General features: G+C 53.2%; 1 protein-coding gene across 1 annotated transcript; it reads right to left on the bottom strand.

Annotated features, from left to right (window-relative positions):
- Positions 1–3,234: 3,234 nt before the first annotated feature.
- ABHD16A (abhydrolase domain containing 16A, phospholipase) lies at positions 3,235–18,124 on the bottom strand. The gene is made up of 20 exons (XM_027099459.1): positions 17,918–18,124; positions 16,877–16,933; positions 16,033–16,099; positions 15,698–15,784; positions 12,616–12,701; positions 10,518–10,591; positions 10,218–10,340; positions 8,133–8,247; positions 7,925–8,026; positions 6,907–6,970; positions 6,432–6,481; positions 5,857–5,980; positions 5,280–5,384; positions 4,982–5,045; positions 4,497–4,553; positions 4,288–4,350; positions 4,070–4,146; positions 3,887–3,985; positions 3,742–3,788; positions 3,235–3,566 (listed from the first exon to the last, which is right to left on the bottom strand). Exons 1-20 carry the CDS (start codon positions 18,047–18,049, stop codon positions 3,483–3,485), a joined length of 1,677 nt encoding a protein of 558 aa, XP_026955260.1. The 5' UTR covers positions 18,050–18,124; the 3' UTR covers positions 3,235–3,482.
- Positions 18,125–18,479: the final 355 nt, after the last annotated feature.

The following is an 18,479-nucleotide window of genomic DNA, read 5'->3' as shown; positions in this document are numbered from 1 at the left end:
AAGCTCAGCTCTTGGCCGGGCGGCTGGGGAGGGCGCGCCCGGCGTCGGGACCCAGGCATCCGGCCCTGTCAGACACCCAGAGCACTACGCGGCTTCCCCGGAACGTCGCACTGTGGCGCTAACATCCCTCCCCACACCCGGATTCTGGAGACCACACAGCAAGCAATGAGCGGCCGCGAACTGGCTCCAGGCGCCCCATCCACTTCCCCCGCCGGGGGCCTGCTGGGCCCACCATGCCTGCTCCGTCGGCATCTCGCCAGGTCCGTCTCTCTGTGAGAGACACAGGGTTTTTGCTTTAAGGGTCGGTGGGCTAGGGGAAGTCCTCGGCTTCCAGGAACGGACCACCTGCTCCAACTTCCAGTCTGAAGATTTGGGGCCGGGCCCTGCCCGAGGGTTCCCTGCTGTGTTCCCAACACTATCCAAGAATCATCCGGTCTCGGGGTGCTGATGCGGAAGATGGGAAGAAACTGACGGAGACACGCCAAGAAAGGCGGACGCGAAAGAAGAAATACGAGAGGAAAACACACGCCACTGCGCGCACCCCAAGAGCCTTGGGATAATAAAAATAAGAGAATTATTTTAGAGAAAAGTCAAGAGTAATGGAGAACTGGGGAGGAGCACCTGGGACCGATATAAATGTTGGTTGAATGAGGGACAAAGTGATAGACGAAAACAATTAGACAGCGGGGGCTGCTTTTGAAGCAAAGTGGGCAAAGGAGAAGCAGAAGGGAATTTCACAGCGCCCTTTGACTCCCTCTCTCGAATATAAGCTCCTTGGAGGCTTATGGTGACGGGCTCCTTGGAGGCCTTCCTGGGGTGAAGAGGCGGGGCTTTGCAACTGTCGTCCTGGTGAAAACAGCGGCTGGAGAAATCCACGCTGAGGGCCCCTCCCCCCGGACAAGGGATACCTGAGGGTAAGCAGCCAAATTACCAAACAAAGCAGGTCGGGCCTTAGGACAGAACGCTGCAGTTAGAGGAAGAATCGGGGTGAACGAGGGGCGGAGCTATGGATGATTGGGCTGGGCGAAAGCCAGGTTCTGTTAGGGGAGTGGCCGCGACAGAGCAGTCTGGAGAGGAACTACAGAGGGGATCTTTAATCAGAATAGAAATGAATGAAAAAATGAATGACTGGGCTCCTGAGGGAGCTGGGAAGGGTTGGTGATTGGATGGATGGATGGATAGGGACCTGGCTATCCCCGACGCCTGGGCCCCCCACTCTCTGGAGCCTTTCACCCTCGGGGCCCTCATTCACTTGTGACAGTGCGAGAAACACATGCCCCTCCCGGGGACATGGAGCAAACCCTCAACCCAGACACTCAGTTCAGAGCCGAGTCCAGCACCTCACACTGGGAGCAGCGCAGGGTGGCGCCTGGGCCAGTGAGACATGGTAAGATAAGGGGTGGCCCAGCCCGGGGCCCACTTCTTCTTCCCAGGTTTCCTGTCCAGTTGCTAGCTCTCCTTTTTCCCAGCCTCCATCCCCTCTCCCAGTTTGCCTAGCAACTCTGGGATGCCTGGGTGTCCAGGCCTCACCTGGTGCCCACTACAGCAAGAGTCAGAGCCTCAGCAGATGTGGTGTCTGCATCTCAGCTGGTCTTCTCCCGAGGCTGCTAGAACCCTGATAAATAGAGTGAGGAGTGGATATGGGGGAGCTGGTCCCACCCCGGGGGCGGGGGTGTGAGCCTTATCAGATAGGGAGTAATCTGAGGGGGTAGACTGAGACTCCTTGGTGGCGAGGTGCAGAATTCAAATTTTGAGCCTCACTTCTCCCCACCCACTTCAGGTATCCATGCGCCCCTCACGGCATCCACTGTTCTCTATAGTATGTGCAGGAAGAAGGGGGAGGGAGACGTGGTTGTAGAGGCAGGTCAACAGAGTCCCTGATGGCCATGGCCAGGAAGAGGGAGTCCTTTGTGTCTAGGGTGTGAGATGTGGGGCACCCCGTGTTTGCATTTAAGGAGGTTCCCTTAGCTGAACAAAGACTTGGGTTTCCAGGGGGCTAACTGTCCTGATGGCTCTGGAAGGCAAGGTTCAGAATCATGCAGCTGGTTCCCACAGCTTCACGCTCCATACTTCCCACCCTGTTTGCTCCCTAGGGCAGAACAGAGGACAGGGGTGCCAGTATCAGCTCTCCGGTATTTGCTAAAGGTGGAACACTCTGGAGCTGTGGCCACCTCTTCTCTTCTAACCCCAAATAGGAAGCATCATGTCAACTGACAAGTCTCAGATCACTCCTTTCAGTGGAGACTCAGTGTATCTCCCTTTAAGGAGCTGCTGAGCTGGTTAGGGCAGACAGCCTCTGCCCCAGGCATTGCAGGGGAGCTCTGTGCTTTGAGGTTGGAGAAGACACTGAAATTAACCAGAGGCTGTATCCAGGACCTCAGAATATGGTCCACCTTAAGTATCTTGTTCAAAATGGTGGACCCAGGGTGGTAAACCTAGGGGTATTTCATCTGGAAAAGAGGTTTCCAAGGGAAGAAGGTGGCCAGGGTACAAACTGATGGGTGGGAAAGGGACTCATTCTGTTCTGTGAGGTCCAAGGATTGGAAATAGAATGGAAGTTATAGGGAACCAATTTCCTCAAGTTCAAACTAAGAATATTCTAACAGCTGTCCAGAAAGGCAAAGTATGGCTCTGGGAAGACCCGAGTCCTTGGCACCTGCTCCTTGGTCCCCGGCAGGCCCTGTGTTTGTTGAATTGCAAAGAGGGTGTGAAGAGAGAGACTTGACATGGTGAGGAGGGTGTGCAGGGTTTGCTGCATCAGACGTGGGAGCAGGCCGTTCCTCACTCCCCACGGAAAGAGCAAGAGCTAAGCAAGGAAAACTGGAAGGACTGGTGGTGAGACCATGCAGGCTGGACCTGGAGATCTGTAGAATCGCTGAGTAGGTGAAAATCAGGAGCTAGAAAGTATTTTGTAACCAACAAAGCCCATGAGTTGTGAGCAAGAGGAGGCAACCTTGGTCTGCTGGGCTGGTCGTATGCAGGAAGGCCTAGGCAGGCACCAGGGAGGCCGCACAGTGGTGATAGTACTAGGCATGCCAGGGAAGGGTGAGGACTGGGGACCCATTGCACAAGGATAGCTCGTGCTATTGCCTGAGGCGACAGCAGAGATGGGGAGGGTTACACTGGCTGTCTGGAGTTGGGGTTTCTCAAAGCCCAGCCCTTTGGAGCTTCGACTCTCCCCACTCCCAACCCTGGCTTCCTGGACACCTGGGAAGTCACAAAATTAGCCAGCCAGTAGAAAAAATATTTTTATTAATTATTAGGAATAATCCATTCATTTAATGCAGGGAGTGTGTTGGGGAAGGTTAGGTACTGCCGGATGGATGAGGGGAAACGTGCAAGAGGAACAGTGAGAAGGGGGATGGTCTCCCCGCTCGCCACAAACTATAAACAGCAAAATAAACACAGAGGATAACAAGTAATAGGGTCCTTCCTCGTGTCTCCTCCCATCCGTTCTTCCAGAATGAGTCCCAGTGTGGTCCCTAGAGGTGCCAGGGCATCTGGAAGTTCTGGGCCGGGAGTGGGGTACAGTGTGTGGCTTCGAAGTTGTGCAGATGCTTCTGAGCCTGAGGGGAGAGGGTGGGACAGGTGGGGTACAGAACACAGACACCCTCCGAACCCACTACCCACTCTACAAAAGCTGCTACTTCCAATGCTTACAGGGTACCCCTGTCCCCAAGCCCCACACGTGCCCCCTGGCCATTCAGGCACCCTCTTCCTGCTTCCCACCCCTTAGCTCACCAGAAACAAAGCCAGCTGCCGCCTTCCTTCTGGACTCATGTCCTCCCCTGCAGAGAGGAGGTGCTCAAACACGGGCCACGCATCTGGATATTCACCCCCTTCCTGGGCTCTTCCCAACCCCTCCTCCTGCCCCAGGACTCCTTACCCACGCTCCAGGGGAATTCAGGCCCGTGTTCTGCCTGGTAGGACTGGAGGACGGACAGGCACCAGTCCTCCTCCACCTCCCATCGGCTGTAAATTGAGGCTGGTCATGGAGAGAGAGGAGTGTCCATCAGCAACCTGGTTTTGCCAGGCCCCCAACCAAAGCCCTCACCAGATCCCCTTTCACCTTCCTCCAGCTGTGAGGAGGCCTCCAGCCACTGCCTCACCGCTTGAAGACCCTCCTCCGCCATCACACGGGGATACCTATGGAGGCAGTGCCGGGACAAGAGGTCAAGACCCAGTTCTCTTCACTCGTCATCCCCAAACCTTCTCCCCTGTCTCCCCGTGCTGGTGTCAGTACACACACATATGTGCGTATGTGCGTACACACACCCTGGCTCTCACCGATGCTGCAGGAGCTTCAGCAGGAGGTCATTGCCTCGGTTAGACATGATGTCCTCAGGAACCCTGGGGGTGAGAAGAATGTACACTGGAGGGGCTGGAGGTTGGGGAGGAAGGTTCTGGATACCTGGTTTTCTGGTGGGCAGAGGGAGGAGGGGCAACTCCCTGGCTGTCTCTGGGATCCAGGAGGGCAGAAGTTCCCAGGCACTCACGTGGTAGTGATGATCTCATCCTTGGTTCTGCGGATCAGCAGCACAGGGCCCTGGTACCTTCAGAGGACAGCATAGTGGAGAGGGAGAGCTCAGAGGGGGAGACAGGTGACAACTGGCCACCCCACCCCTGCACTGGCTGCATTCTTACCCCTGCTACAGCAGGGCCCCCTGGGCTAGCCCTTCACCCAGGGGTGAGAGTCAGAATACTTAAGAATGGGCATGGCTCAAAGTCAGGCCTTGCTGGGAGGTCCCTGCTGGGCCAGGCATGAACCGACTGGTTGCCAGATCGTGAGAAGGTCCAGGGTCCCAGGGAAGCTGGGAGGGGTCGGGCCTGCCGTGGTGGTGGCGAGGCCACTAGGAAATGTGGGGCAGTGGCTTGTACTTGTACTTTGGTACTAATTTCAGCATTTGAACACCCAGTAGCATCTCTACAGGGGGTGAGGTGGGGGAAGGGTGTTATACGCTAGACACTGGCCCGCCCTCACCTGCACAGCTGCTCTGCGTTGTTTAGATTGAGATGCTGCCTCACAGTCCTGGTCACCAGGCCCCCTAAAGTGAGAGGAATGTGAAAGGACAGCAGAGACAAAGCCGCTGCTCAACACCGAGGTCCCCACTGTTCATGGAGATAGAAAACTGAGGTCCCCAGACAGGGGAGTCCTCCTGCTTCTCAACAATGGGGTGACCTACTCCCCACCCACAGAAAGGGGAACCATCTCCAGTTAGAACATCTCCCAGTTCCAGCCCACCTCTTTCCTGAAGGGCAAGCCTGGGAGCTGCACTCACTCCAGCTGTCTGGCATGACCTTCAAGGCCAAGGGCACCAGGTCATCAAAGGAGGCATCCAGGATCACGGCACTAATGTCTGGGTAGGACATGGCTGCCCACGTAGCTGGTACCAGGACAGGGAAGAAGGGTGAGGACCAAGGGCAGGCCCACCACCCCTACCCTTGTCCCACAGATCCTATAGGCTGACCCCATCCTGCCTACTAAGTGAGCCCCAGGTCTCTCCTTAACCCCTCACTTCACTCAGCCAGGGCTCTGCCGGAGACGACGGAGAGAGAACAATGAAATGCACTGAAGACAATACCAGAGGAGACATTTACTCCCTGATGTCACCACCCCAGGACCCCAGTCCACTTCTTTTAATAATCGGGCACAAGGGTGGAAGGAAACGTGAAGTGTACGCGAAAAAGGAGAGCTTCTTCCAGACGCACTCAGAGATCCCACCCCCATCCCACCTCTCCTCCTTGAAGCCTCCACCCCGCTCCTGGGCCACCAGTGCATTTCCCCACCTCTCCTGGGGGGACACAGAGATGGTTTGAATGTGCCTACAGTAGGGGGGGGAGGAGGGAGGCTGGTACCAGTGAAACCGCCGATGGACCAGGCATAGATGATGATGTCCTGGGGCTGGAAGCCCAGGCGGTGGATGGCAAACTGGACCACCACATCCATGGCGTTGGCCTCGTTCTGTGGGAACGGCACCCCCTGCAGGAAGAAGGGCAAAGGCAGGAATGGGTCAGCACAAAAGGCCGCTTGCCCATCGCCCCCCAACCTCCCAGCAGGGACCCTTCCTGCAGCTACGCTGCAACAGACAGCGAAGATGGAGCTGCAGCTCTGAACAGACAATTCAGAGCGCTTCTCTAATGGAAGAATAAACGCCTGTCAGTGGCATTAAAAAAAAAGAAAAAGAATAGGGCAGTGGGAGGGGCTGTTCTCTCTAGAAACCAGTCGTTTACAGCAAGATCCACCGCCTCCCCTCCTGCCAAGCCCCCAGGGTGAGAGGAGGAGGCTTGCAGCTCCCTGCCCTTGGCGCCCAGGTCACAGCTGAGTGGGAGGCCCTACAGAAACATATAACCCCTTTCCCTAACACCAGTGGCTGACCAGAGGGAGACAGACCATAACTCAGAAAAAGAAGGGATTTCAGAGAAGGTCTCACCGTGCTTCCAGCAAAGCCGGGATGATTCCAGCCCAGGACTGAATATCCAGCTGTAACACAGGGGGAAGAAGGGCTGGGACCTCATGGTCCACGCCCCCCACCACTCTCTGCCTCCAGCTCTGGGGGAAGGAGCAGAAGGACACTGGAGTTCTAAACACCCAACTCAGAGGCCAAGAACTCCAAGCCTTCCCAGAATGGGAAGATGACAAAAAGGTTCTGAGGCAGCAGAAGGGAGAGAGATGTGATTGTTGGGTCCGGGGAACAGAACAAAGAGCATAATAAGGTTAGGGACACAGCCCTAGGGGAAGGATGCAAGGTTAGCAAAGCAAGTGGGGAGCAGACTTTTCCCCAAAGGCAGGGGTCTCAAACCTCACCCAGAGAAAGTGGTTAGGCCCTGGGAGGTCATATCCATGTGGGAAGGTGGGGACATTCCATTCCAAGGGGCAGAGATAAGAGGGCTGAGCCATGGGCCTACCTTCCAGAGGTGTGGAGACGCAGCCCACTTCATAGAAGCCCGCGTTCCCCTCACAGCAGATCACCTATAGGGGAAGCAGGAAGGAGCCAAGTTGGGACCAAAAATCCCACTAGCGGCAGGGAGGGCAGCCTGTGGGAGCTTTGTAGGAAAGAGGAAAGGGCACGTTTCCTGTTCTCTCCAAGGAGAACAGAAACTTCTCATTTCACAAGTCCGTAAAGTGAGAGGCAAAGTGGATGCAAATGCTTAGCAAACTGGGCCCTCAGAGGAAGAGGAATGATCCAACTTGAAATGCTCAACCCCCCAGCACAGTGTCCACTCTTCCTTGGAAGACTACCAGGTGGCCATCTCTCAGGAATGGGATTATGGATTTTTTTTTCCTTTCTAGTTTTGGGGTCCTTTTTTTCTGTGACTGTTTCTTTCGTGTGGTATGCCAATCGCTTTCCCTCTCCCTCTCGGGCTCCAGAATTATGGTCAGATAAACTCTACTGGTGCCCCAAGCCAAAGCTCAGGGATGGCTTGGGTAGACCCTCAGGGCATCTGGGCAGCGATGGGACTAGAACGCAGCACCCAGCGCTGCTGGCTTAGTGCTCTTTCCAGGGCTGCTTCATGGGCGCAGGAGACTTTAGAGCCAGGCTGCCTGGGCTCAAATCCCAGCTCTCCCACTGACTAACTGTGTGACCTGGAAAAGCTATTCTGTGCCTCTGTTTCATCATCTGTAAAATGGGCTAATATAAATGGCACCTATCTTACAGGGCTGTTGTGAGGCTCAAACATATGCCCTGCATGTGGTAAGTGCTAAGTGGTGACTATTACGATGATGACGTTTTGGTCCTTGCGTGTCAACTCCTCCATCTATTTCCCTATCACAGGGATTTCCTACATCAAGAGGTCTTTAGGGCGGAGCTGGGAGATGGGATTATCCCCACTGTGCTTCCTTAGGGCTGCTGTAGAACTGAGATCTCTAGAGCCTCCACTGCCCTCCCCACACTCGACCTTTGGGCTCCCTGTGCCCTCTCACCAGCTTCTGTCCCTGGGGCTCAGCTCTCCCTCGCCGGTCCACAAACATGGTGTCAATCTCATTGCCGTCGCAGGCCTGCAGCTTTGCCCGGCGCCCGTTACACTGAGTGGGGGAGATGCAATGGCCAAGTTGGAGGGGCAGGAGCCCACATTCCTGGGTGGGGGAAGAAGGGCTGTGGCGGGGGGGGTCACGGGCAAGGGAGCCTTACCTCTTCCACCAGCCGGGCCTGCCCCTGCAGCAGCACAGGCATGAGGGCCTTCTGGAGCAGGTACACAGAGCCCGGATACAGCATCCGGCGCCCCAGGGTGTGTGCCACCAGATAGCTGTGGGGAACACGGGGTTAATGAACCTCCAACACAGTGGAGCCCAGGGACCATCCCAACCCAAGCACTCAGAGACTCTGGGGCCGGCTTCACCTTTGACCTTCACAGCTTTGTTTGCCTCTTTCAGGACTTAATGAAACAATATATGCACCAATTTTTCAAACTTTTGTTTGTTTGATTTTTGGCTGTGCCACGTGGCTTGCGGGATCTTAGTTCCCCGACCAGGGATTGAACCCGTGCCCTCGGCAGTGAAAGTGTGGAGTCCTAACCACGGGACCGCCAGGGAAGTCTCTCCCTTTTCAAACTTTTTTTACTGCAACCTTTTTTTTTTTTTTTTTTTTTGTGCTGTACGCGGGCCTCTCACTGTTGTGGCCTCTCCCGTTGCGGAGCACAGGCTCCGGACACGCAGACTCAGCGGCCATGGCTCACGGGCCCAGCTGCTCCGTGGCATGTGGGATCTTCCCGGACCAGGGCACGAACTCGTGTCCCCTGCATTGGCAGGCGGACTCTCAACCACTGTGCCACCAGGGAAGCCCTACTGCAACCTTTTTAAAATACTTTATATTGTGGCCTAGTACACATATATGCACATATTAACATTGAAAGTTTTATGAGATAATACTTTCTGTATACTGATATAAGTAAAAGCAAACTAATTAACAATTATGATTCTGTTAATGTATTTATTTAGGTCCCCAAATAAATAATACTGTTCATTGCGATATGCCCGGTATCTGCCATGTAGTAGGTGCCAAGAGCCTCGCAAAGAGTACTCCGGGGCTTAATAAATATTTCTTGCACAAATACACTAATCTAGACACAAAAGATGCAGTAGGGGGCTTCCCTGGTGGCGCAGTGCTCAAGAATCCACCTGCCAATGCAGGGGACACGGGTTCGAGCCCTGGTCTGGGAAGATCCCACATGCTGTGGAGCAACTAAGCCCATGCGCCATAACTACTGAGCCTGCGCTCTAGAGCCCGTGTGCCACAACTACTGAAGCCCATGTGCCTAGAGCCCGTGCTCTGCAACAAGAGAAGCCACCGCAATGAGCAGCCCGCGCACCACAACGAAGAGTAGCCCCCGTTCTCCGCAACTAGAGAAAGCCCGCGCGCAGCAACGAAGACCCAACACAGCCAAAAATAAATAAATAAATCGAAAAAAGAGATGTGATAAGTGCTGTTCCTGAAAAAGATGGTTAACCACTTCCAGTTAATCCCAAAGTAGGATTTGTCCCCAGAACAACATTGTACAACCCCGTCCAGCATCCCCCCTCAAAACCTCAAACTTGCCTCGCCCCTCTGATCAATCAGCACACAGTCAACAACTGACCACTAAGTCCATCCACTTCCTTGGTATCCTCCAACCTGCCTCCTAGCCCCCAGCAACAGAAAACTCCCACACTGGCCGCGCCGCTGTGGTCACTGTTGTCGTTTCAGACATCACCAGCACCCACAACCACGATTTCCTTAGGTTCCACCTCATGCTCTCAGGCACCCAGGCAAGGTGGAAGCCCTTCAGAATATGTTAAATCTCACCAACTCTATGAGGCAGGTTGTTCATGGATGCAGAAGTTGGAGCTGCCTCAAAGTGGAAAAACCAAGGAGCAGCGGGACCAGGATATGGCCGCAGCTGCCACCAGACCGTGCTGCAGCTAAGGCTGTGTGTCCCCGCCCCACCCATAACCTCACCCTTCCCTCTCAGCCTCACTGAAAGAGCTGCTGTGTCAGACAGAACTGTGTTAATATCCCAGCTCTTCATGCACCACCTGTGAGACTATGGATCTCTCTGAACCTCTTTTTTTCACACACAGATGTGGATAAAAACTAAATACTTTGCTACAAATAATACAATGTACATGGCACTAAGCCCAATAAATGACAGTCAGCTAACAGCGGAGCGCCCTGTCCTGGGGCCTCTGCACCCTATGTTCCCTCCACCCCAGCTGGCCTCTCTTCCCTGATGCTTCGCACCTGGTGATCTGACAAGGCAGCTTCTTGACTCGGTTGAGGAAGGTGTCTGCAGTCCCCCGGTGCAGGGGCTCTGGGCAGAGCAGGGCCACACCCCAGCGGGAAGGCCCCCCCCGGGACTCCTTCCTGAGGAATGGAAAGATGCAGGGGAGGATGGGGTCAGGAGAGCAAGCTGCGCGTCTGAGGTCCGTAGGATGGTGGGTGCAGGAATGAGGAGATGGCGCTGGATGGCGGGCCCTAGACCCAAGAAGGGGTGGAGGTGGGGGACAGAGCAGGCATGGAGCGAAAGAGCCGGGGCCTCACCGGCTGCTGGGCTCTTCCCAGTGGAAGTCGACTGGCCAGCTCCCGAAGTCAAAGTTGTACCTGGCGAGCTGCCTCTGTGGTGGGCGGAGAGAGATGGGGGAGGGGATGAAAAGGGGAGTCGTGGGGATGCCCGCCTACCCACCCTCAACACTCCCACCATCCAGGGGACCGGCCCCCACCCATCATGGGGAGACAAGCAGAGGTCAACACCCTCCGGTCCGCAGATGGAAAGTTCTGCCGGGGCCAGAAAAGTCAGGCTAGAGAGGATGTCCTATCAGGTATCAACTCTGGCCTGTTTGCCCGCATCCAGAAGAGGAACCTAACACTCTTCGCTTTTCTAAAATCTAAGACTGACTCACCCCCAGGAGGGGGCGCTGGAGGTGCTGGAGCTTCTGAGGGAGGAGGTGGGGAGCCTGTTGGCTGGTCACGCTCCCTTCCCCACCTAGGTTCTTTACACGATTCTATCTTGAAGGATCAAAATGTCTAGTGAGAGGGAAGGAGAGAAGTCACACCCACGGTAGCCCCTTTGCACCTGGGCCACCACTTGAATCAAGGCCTCTCTGACTGTTCCATCCTCACGGGCACCTCCCTTCCCTCGACTCCCGCAGCCACGGGCTGCTGATGCCACCCAGACCATCTGTGCCTTCGGTTACCCCACTGAGTCAGTCCACGTGCTTTTTTTTTTTTTTTTTTTTGCTGTACACGAGCCCCTCACTGTTGTGGCCTCTCCCATTGCGGAGCACAGGCTCCGGACGCACAGGCCCAGCGGCCATGGCTCACGGGCCCAGCCGCTCCGCGGCATGTGGGATCTTCCCGGACCGGGGCACGAACCCGCATCCCCTGCATCGGCAGGCGGACGCTCAACCACTGCGCCACCACGGAAGCCCAGTCCACATGCTTTTTGAGGGCAGTGAGAGCTGTATCTTCCACTCTGCTGTATTTCTTCCCCCGCCCCCAGAGCTCCCAGCACTTTGAGAATAGTTTATTTTCTGTCACAGACATTTTTTTTTGACATTTACAAAAATAACTGGACTAAGAAAGAGCAATAGAAAAATTCTACAAAAATGTAAATGGAAAAACAAAACAAAATGAAGAGAAGCAAATTTTAGGCAAGCTCTGTTCGGACCTGGACCCAAACACAGGCTTAGTCACTTCCTTGCTCTGTGACTCTGCTTGGGTCTTGTAACCTCTTTTTGCCTCTGTTTCCTCAGACATAAAAATAAGGGTAATAGGGCTTCCCTGGTGGCGCAGCGGTTGAGAGTCCGCCTGTCGATGCAGGGGACACGGGTTCAGGCCTTGGTCCAGGAAGATCCCACATGCCGTGGAGTGGCTGGGCCCGTGAGCCATGGCTGCTGAGCCTGTGCTCCACAACGGGAGAGGCCCATGTACGCAAAAAAAAAAAAAAAAATAAGGGTAATAATGCCACCTCATGCCATTGCTGTGAGGATTAGAAAGGGTGTACGCAAAATGCGTCAGACAGCGGCATGGTGGAACATCTTCACACAGCTCCGTAAGTGGTGGTGTGGAGCAAACAGCAATACGATGATGGTGGTCAGAGCTGTTTGATCCCAGAAACCCCTGTGTAACAGGAGAGTGCTTTATAGGGCCCCAAAGCCCCTTCTCAAAGATAACCACACTCCAGCACTGGCTGGGCTGGCACAACTCCAAGGACACTCTGCCCTAGCTTTTCTCCCTCCTGGCACCACACTGTGCTCTTGGGCACAAGGGTGGACATACCTGCCTGTCTTGTCCCATCCCTGAACAAAACTAGCACACTGTTCAATGCACACGGCAAAAATAAACAAACATTTACAGAATGAGCTGTTGTGATAGAGAGGAGACCTCCTTCTAAGAAACACTGTGAATGTTTCCACATCTAGGCAATTCTTGCAGATGGAGGGTGGAGGATTATTCTAGTGGGATATTCCACCAGAAGTGGTAGGGAGGAAAAATTCCTCAGGGGGACAGTTCCCTTGTGGAGGGGAGAAGGGATCCAGCCATGTGCAAGCCAACGCCCGGCGTGGCGGGTGGCAAAACACATCTCCCTGCTCAGGCAGAAGCTGGGCCGGTGCTCTGCGGAGGCAGTTGAGGGTCTCACCTTGTTTTCTGCAGACCGGTTCCTGTGTGTTGCCTCCAAGATGGTGATGAACTGCCGGTACTGGGGGTTGGTCCAGCGGCCGATGCCTGGTGGAGAGAGGATAGGAAACTGTGTTAGGAAAACTGGGAAGCAAGACAAGTAAGTTTCAGGAAGGGAATCCGAGATGGGCAAGAAGTGAGAGGAAAAGGAACAGAGGGCCCCGGATCTGGGGAAATAGGAGACCTGAGCCGACGCCCCTCCTCCATATCCAGTGGCCGGCAAGGGCATTCTTCCCCTCCCTAACTTCTCCAGTTTGTTTCTTCCTAGACTATAGACCTTCCACCCTCCAGAATGTTCATTCTTCCCAGTCTTAAAACACTGTCACGTGCCCTCAGGCTTCACTCTTGCTAACACTGGGTTTCTCTCCTTTTCCCTCCTCCCTTCTCCAATGCTACCTTTCCAACTCTTTTCTGCATATTCTAACTCCCTGCATCTGGCTTCACAGCTCTTGCTCTTGCCCCATATTACTTCCTCACTCACTGCATCCGAGTCCCCTTCCTGTCCTCATTCTTTCTCTCTCTCTCTTTTTTTTTTTTTTAGTAAATTTATTTGTTTATTTTTTGCTGAGTTGGGTCTTCCTTGCTGTGCGCAGGCTTTCTCTAGCTGCGGCGAGCGGGGGCTACTCTTTGTTGCGGTGCGCGGGCTTCTCATTGTGGTGGCTTCTCTTGCTGCGGAGCACGGGCTCCGCAGCGGGCAGGCTTCAGCAGTTGTGGCACGCGGGCTCAGTAGCTGTGGCGCACGGGCTTAGTTGCTCTGCGGCATGTGGGATCTTCCCGGACCAGGGTTCAAACCCATGTCCCCTGCCTTGGCAGGCAGATTCTTAACCACTGCACCACCAGGGAAGTCCCCCCATTCTCTTTTAACTGTGCCACTCAGCACTCTTCCCGTCCGTCAAGATTCCTTTCTCCTGTTTCCTGGGTCCATCTTTGCCTCCTTCCAATTCCTGGGCTGCTCCTCCCCTGCTTCCCTTCTCCTTCTCTCTCTGAATCGAAAGTCATTCTCAACACTGAGCTCTTTTCTCTCTTTGCTTGGCCCCTCAGCGATCGCATCTGCTCTCCCTTCACTGCTGAGGAATCTCAAGCCCTGACTTCTCTGCTCCCACTGACCCGACAGGTGTCATGCGCCAGGCACTGTTCCGACATGGGAGTGACAGCAGGAAATGAGACACACAGGTCCCAGCCCTCAAAGAGCTGGCATTTTGGTTGGGGATGGGGTGGGGTTGGAGAAAGACAATAAATGAGTAAACAAGAAAATTTCAGAGGGATAAGGGCTATAAAGAAAATAAAACCAGAATGAACTAGAACGCTAGGTATCATCAAGGGTAGAGCCCCCAAACAATACTGAGAATGAAACAAGCTGCACAGTGATTTGGATAGAGTGATGTCATTTGTGCTAAAAATGTAAAATGCGTCCCCCAAAATGCTCTATTTTGTCTATACTTATCATATTGCACAGATTCTAAGATTCATATATTTTTTTTCACATTTGAAAACTGAAATCGGTATGCATTTACAACTCATAGCAGCTTTGATGTGATGGAATGAGGTCTATATTTTGTAAAAATATAAAAATATGGACTAGGGAAAAATAAACACACCAGATGACAATGGTTATTTCTGGGGAAAGAGAAACATGGGGCTGAGGAAGATTCCAATGGAAACGCCAACCCTGTAATGCTTTAGTATTTGATTGACAAAAGGTATTTGAAGCAGTAGCACAAAACATAAGCATTTTAGTTCTTTCTGATATTTTGTTTTATGGACTTTTCTGTACTTAATTTCTCCCCCAAATTAAAAATAAATAAAATGTAAAATTAAGACAAAACTGAGGAGTGGGAGTGACTTTCAGATAGGGTGGTCAGGGAGGGCCTCTCGGAGCAGGGAGCCCAGCACCATGGGCAGAAGGTCCTCACCCCGGACTGGACCCAACGGCAGCCGTCCAGCTCCTGACCCCACCATTCCCTTCTTAGGCATCCCCCTCACCTGGTTTTCATCAAGTGCACCCACCAGAGGGCACTGATTTGGTTTGTCTCTTCAGTTTTTAAATTGTGAGATAATAACATATGTCCATAAAACATACATTCAGTTTAAAGAATACAAACATTCATGTGCCGATCACCCAGGTCAAGAAAGAGCACAAAGCCACCTCCCACCAGGAGTCCTCCCCAGCCTGTTCCCGCCCCCTCCCAGGTTATCACTCTCCTGACTTTCAAGATAACCAAGACTGTGTTTTTCTTTAGTGTTTTGCCACTAATATATGCATCCCTTTTGAACTTTATGTAAATGGAAACATACTGCATAAATTATTTGGTGTTCAGCTTCTTTCATTCAACATTATATCTGTGGGGGACTTCCCTGGTGGCGCAGTAGTTAAGAATCCACCTGCCAATGCAGGGGACACAGGTTCAAGCCCTGGTCCAGGAAGATCCCACATGCCGCGGAGCAACTAAGCCCATGCGCCACAACTACTGAGCCTGCATGCCGCTGCAACTACTGAAGCCCGCACGCCTAGAGCCCATGCTCTGCAACAAGAGAAGCCAGCGCAATGAGAAGCCTGCGCACCGCAACGAAGAGTAGCCCCGGCTCTCTGCAACTAGAGAAAGCCCGCGTGCAGCAACGAAGACCCAATGCAGCCAAAGAAAACCCAAAAACATTATATCTGTGAGATTCATCTGTGTAGCTGGGTGTAACTCTGGCTTGTTCATCTGCCTTGCTCTCTGGTGTTCTCTTGTAGGATTATAACCTCTAATGTATTTATCCATCCTGCTATTAGGGGCCATGGAGTCCACTTAAGGATTAACACAAACATACACATGGATATATGTGGAACTGTTGTAGGGTATATGCATCTTTTCTAGATAATAGCAAACCTTTCTGCTAATTATCTGTTCATATTTACAACTCAACCCCTTTAAGGAAAAGATCATGTCTCGGCCATTAATTACTTCCCTTCAGGGCCCAGCACCGAACTATATTTGCAAAGGTACTTAATGAATATTTACTCAGTGATGGATAGATCCAAGCCGGTCTCCGTCTCCACCTACCTCGGAGGCAGGCCACTCCTGCCAGCAGGAGAAGCAGTGTCCCAGCATAGTGAGAAAGCGGCACCACTTTGGACAAACTCAAGTAACCTGGTGGGGGAGAGGGATTCTATGAGAAGCTTTCCCCACTGCCCCTCAGCTCCTCTTCGCAGTTCAGCCCCAGCCTTCCCCCCACACCCTCTTTTGGGGACAGCCACACCCTCAGAGGAAGAAGACACCTGATGGAAGAGGGAAGCCAAGCCATCCTCATCACAGGTCCCCTTTCCTCATTAGGGGATTGGCTCAGCTGCCAATGACCTGCCCGTTTCCTGTCCCACCACCTTTGAAACCACACTGACCTTTCCTGTATAAGTAGAAGAAGGCGAAGGGAGAGGAGTAGTAAGAGATGGACCAGAAGACTGAAGCCTGTAGCAGAAAGACAGGGACAAGCAATCAATACACACACACACACACACACACACACACACACACACACGCACACCCCGGTCTGCCATTTCCAGGCCTTGGCTCTGAGCAAAGTGGATAACGTGAGGGATATCATATCAAGTACCTATTCTGTGCATGACACCATGCACACAGTAGGTGCTCAATTATTTGTTGAAGGCACTGTGTCAGAGCATAACAGAGGCTTGGAAAACTAGGTACAGCTTTTAGTTTCTTCCCCTAATCATCTCCGGACATAATTTCATCACATTTAAAGGCCAGTCTCTCTTTCTACTCAAGTTAATCAAGCCTTTTCAATCAGCCCTGCTCAGGACAGCCCCTGGCCTGGTCCCCAAGAGATGCACAAATGTCACCATCGGAACCTTGCCAGAGAGAACAGCTGTCTCTGCAGCCAAAGAGGCTAGATGCCAGGGAGGACAGGTCACTGGGGACTGCAGGACTCCGCACCTGCGGATGGTCCCAAGAGTAAACGCAGCTTCCTCATGGCTCAGGCTGCCCCAGAGACAGCAGTGCACATGCCAAAGGAGAGTACCAAGTATGTGCGCTTGAGAGCTATCTCTGTGTGTGTGCGTGTGCGTGTGCATGTGCGTGTGTGTGTGTTGGAGATGTCTGCTGCAGAGCCCAGAGCATCCCCCACCCCCAGGGGCACTGCCCTGTCCTAGTCTGGGGAGAAGAAAGTTCAGGAGGGCAGCTGGGTCTGAAAAGATGCAACAGTCCCAGATGCCAGGGCAGACATACCAGTGCCAGGATGCTGTCGGCATGTTTCTCGAGGGCACGGGGCTGATAGTACGTATCCTGCCAAAACAGATGGCCGAATTAAGGATGCTGCTCATTGACAAGTCCCCCACCTTCCCTTTTAGAGGCCTTGATGTGTGTCCTCTGGCTCTAGCCCCCAGAGTCATCTCTCCTAGGACATCTCTGGCTCTGTAGGAAGCCCCTTTTCCCCACCCTGATTCAGAAGCTGATTTCCTACTCCAGACCCTGAGAACAAACACAGGGCACTGGACTTGGAAGCAAAGTGAAAGCAGCATTGGACGACTTTTGCTCTTTTTCACAACCCAGTTTCAAATGGGTTGTGTGCCTATGGGGACAGAGGTAGAGAAGGAAAGACATCATGACAACTTTAAGAGGGAAAGAAGAGCATTGGAAATGAGAGTCGTCTGATTAAGGAAGAGAATGTGGCTGGCGGTGGGCAGTTTGTAGAGGGCAATGAACATAATCTGAGACCACCGATAAAAAGAGAACATTTAGGAACACAGCCTACCACCACCCAGGTTTTCATAAACGCAGTGATCCTGGGGTCTCCAAGGTAGGCTGCGGGTGGGGTGGGGGAGAGCGGACGTATGATATGTTGAAGAAGTCATTTTGAAATTCAAGGCCAGGGAAGATAAACGGAACCGGGTGAGGCACTGAGTAAGGGGAAATCGAGAGTTTGATGGCAAAATCATCCAGCTCCTGAATCCGCGCACGGTCTCTTCCAGGACTTAAGAGTCAATTGGGACCGGCATGAAGCAAGACGGGCAGGGTTGAGGGGTCGCGAGAGGAAAAAAGCAAGGAGTGGCAGTCGGAATGAGAAAGCACTGGACAACAGCGATACAGCAGGCGGCCAGTCCACAGGCGTGACTGTAACCCAGGAAGCACAAAGAGAGCAGACTTTGCGGACAACTAGCTTGACAAGCAGGCTCCCCCGATTTCCAATAATGGGCGCTTCTGGAGAGCAAAGGCCGCAAAGGGGTTTGGGCCATACTATGTTTTTAACCAGGGGAGAGCTCGACTCACCCAGGAGCTGGAAGGGGGGTTAGTGACTGAAGTTGGAGTCCCAGGGACGCTGGACGGGGCCCTTTCAGAGTCCCTTTCCCGGTAGATCTTGTAGAGCCGGGGGCCTAGGACGCAGCTCAGCAGCTTCGCCATGGCCCCGGCCCGGGGCGCTGCTCTTTCAGCAGCAGGTCCCCCTGCTGGCCCCGCCCTCCCCCGGACCCTAAGGTGTTGCGTGCCCTTGACGTCAGCACGTACCGGCTCCGCCTTGCGCGGAGTTGAGATACTTTCAGCGCCCTTTCAGCGTGGATTCTTGTAGTTGGAGCTACGGGAACTGCAATAGTCAGAAATTAGTTGGAGGCGTTTGGACCGCGGAGAGTTAGAATATTATCAGACATAGTTAAGTCACTTCTTTCTACCCCTTAATACTGGCAGACTCTCGAGCGACAGTGTGAAAGAGGGGTTAAGGAGCGTTTGACAAGAGCAACAAAAAAGGTATCTAGGAACACGTCTAATGAAAGAAATGCAAGATTTTACGAAGGAAATTACAAAAATTACTGAAAGAGGTAAACAAAGGCTTGAGTAA

The sequence above is a fragment of the Aethalodelphis obliquidens genome, unplaced genomic scaffold (assembly GCF_003676395.1).
Source record: "Aethalodelphis obliquidens isolate GAN/ISIS:26980383/991018 unplaced genomic scaffold, ASM367639v1 scaffold131, whole genome shotgun sequence".
NCBI lineage: Eukaryota > Metazoa > Chordata > Mammalia > Artiodactyla > Delphinidae > Aethalodelphis > Aethalodelphis obliquidens.
Note: the sequence above shows the minus strand (reverse complement) of the source record. Positions and strands in the feature narration are given on the sequence as shown.

Excerpts from the sequence above, each read along its gene's own strand:
- ABHD16A (XM_027099459.1), bottom strand. The coding sequence starts at position 18,049 with ATGGCGAAGCTGCTGAGCTGCGTCCTAGGCCCCCGGCTCTACAAGATC. Across the intron at positions 8,027-8,132 it reads AGGCCCGGCTGGTGGAAGAG|TGTAACGGGCGCCGGGCAAA; the intron begins GTAAGGCTCCCT and ends TCCCCCACTCAG. Across the intron at positions 6,971-7,924 it reads AGCCCCAGGGACAGAAGCTG|GTGATCTGCTGTGAGGGGAA; the intron begins GTGAGAGGGCAC and ends CTTCCCCTATAG.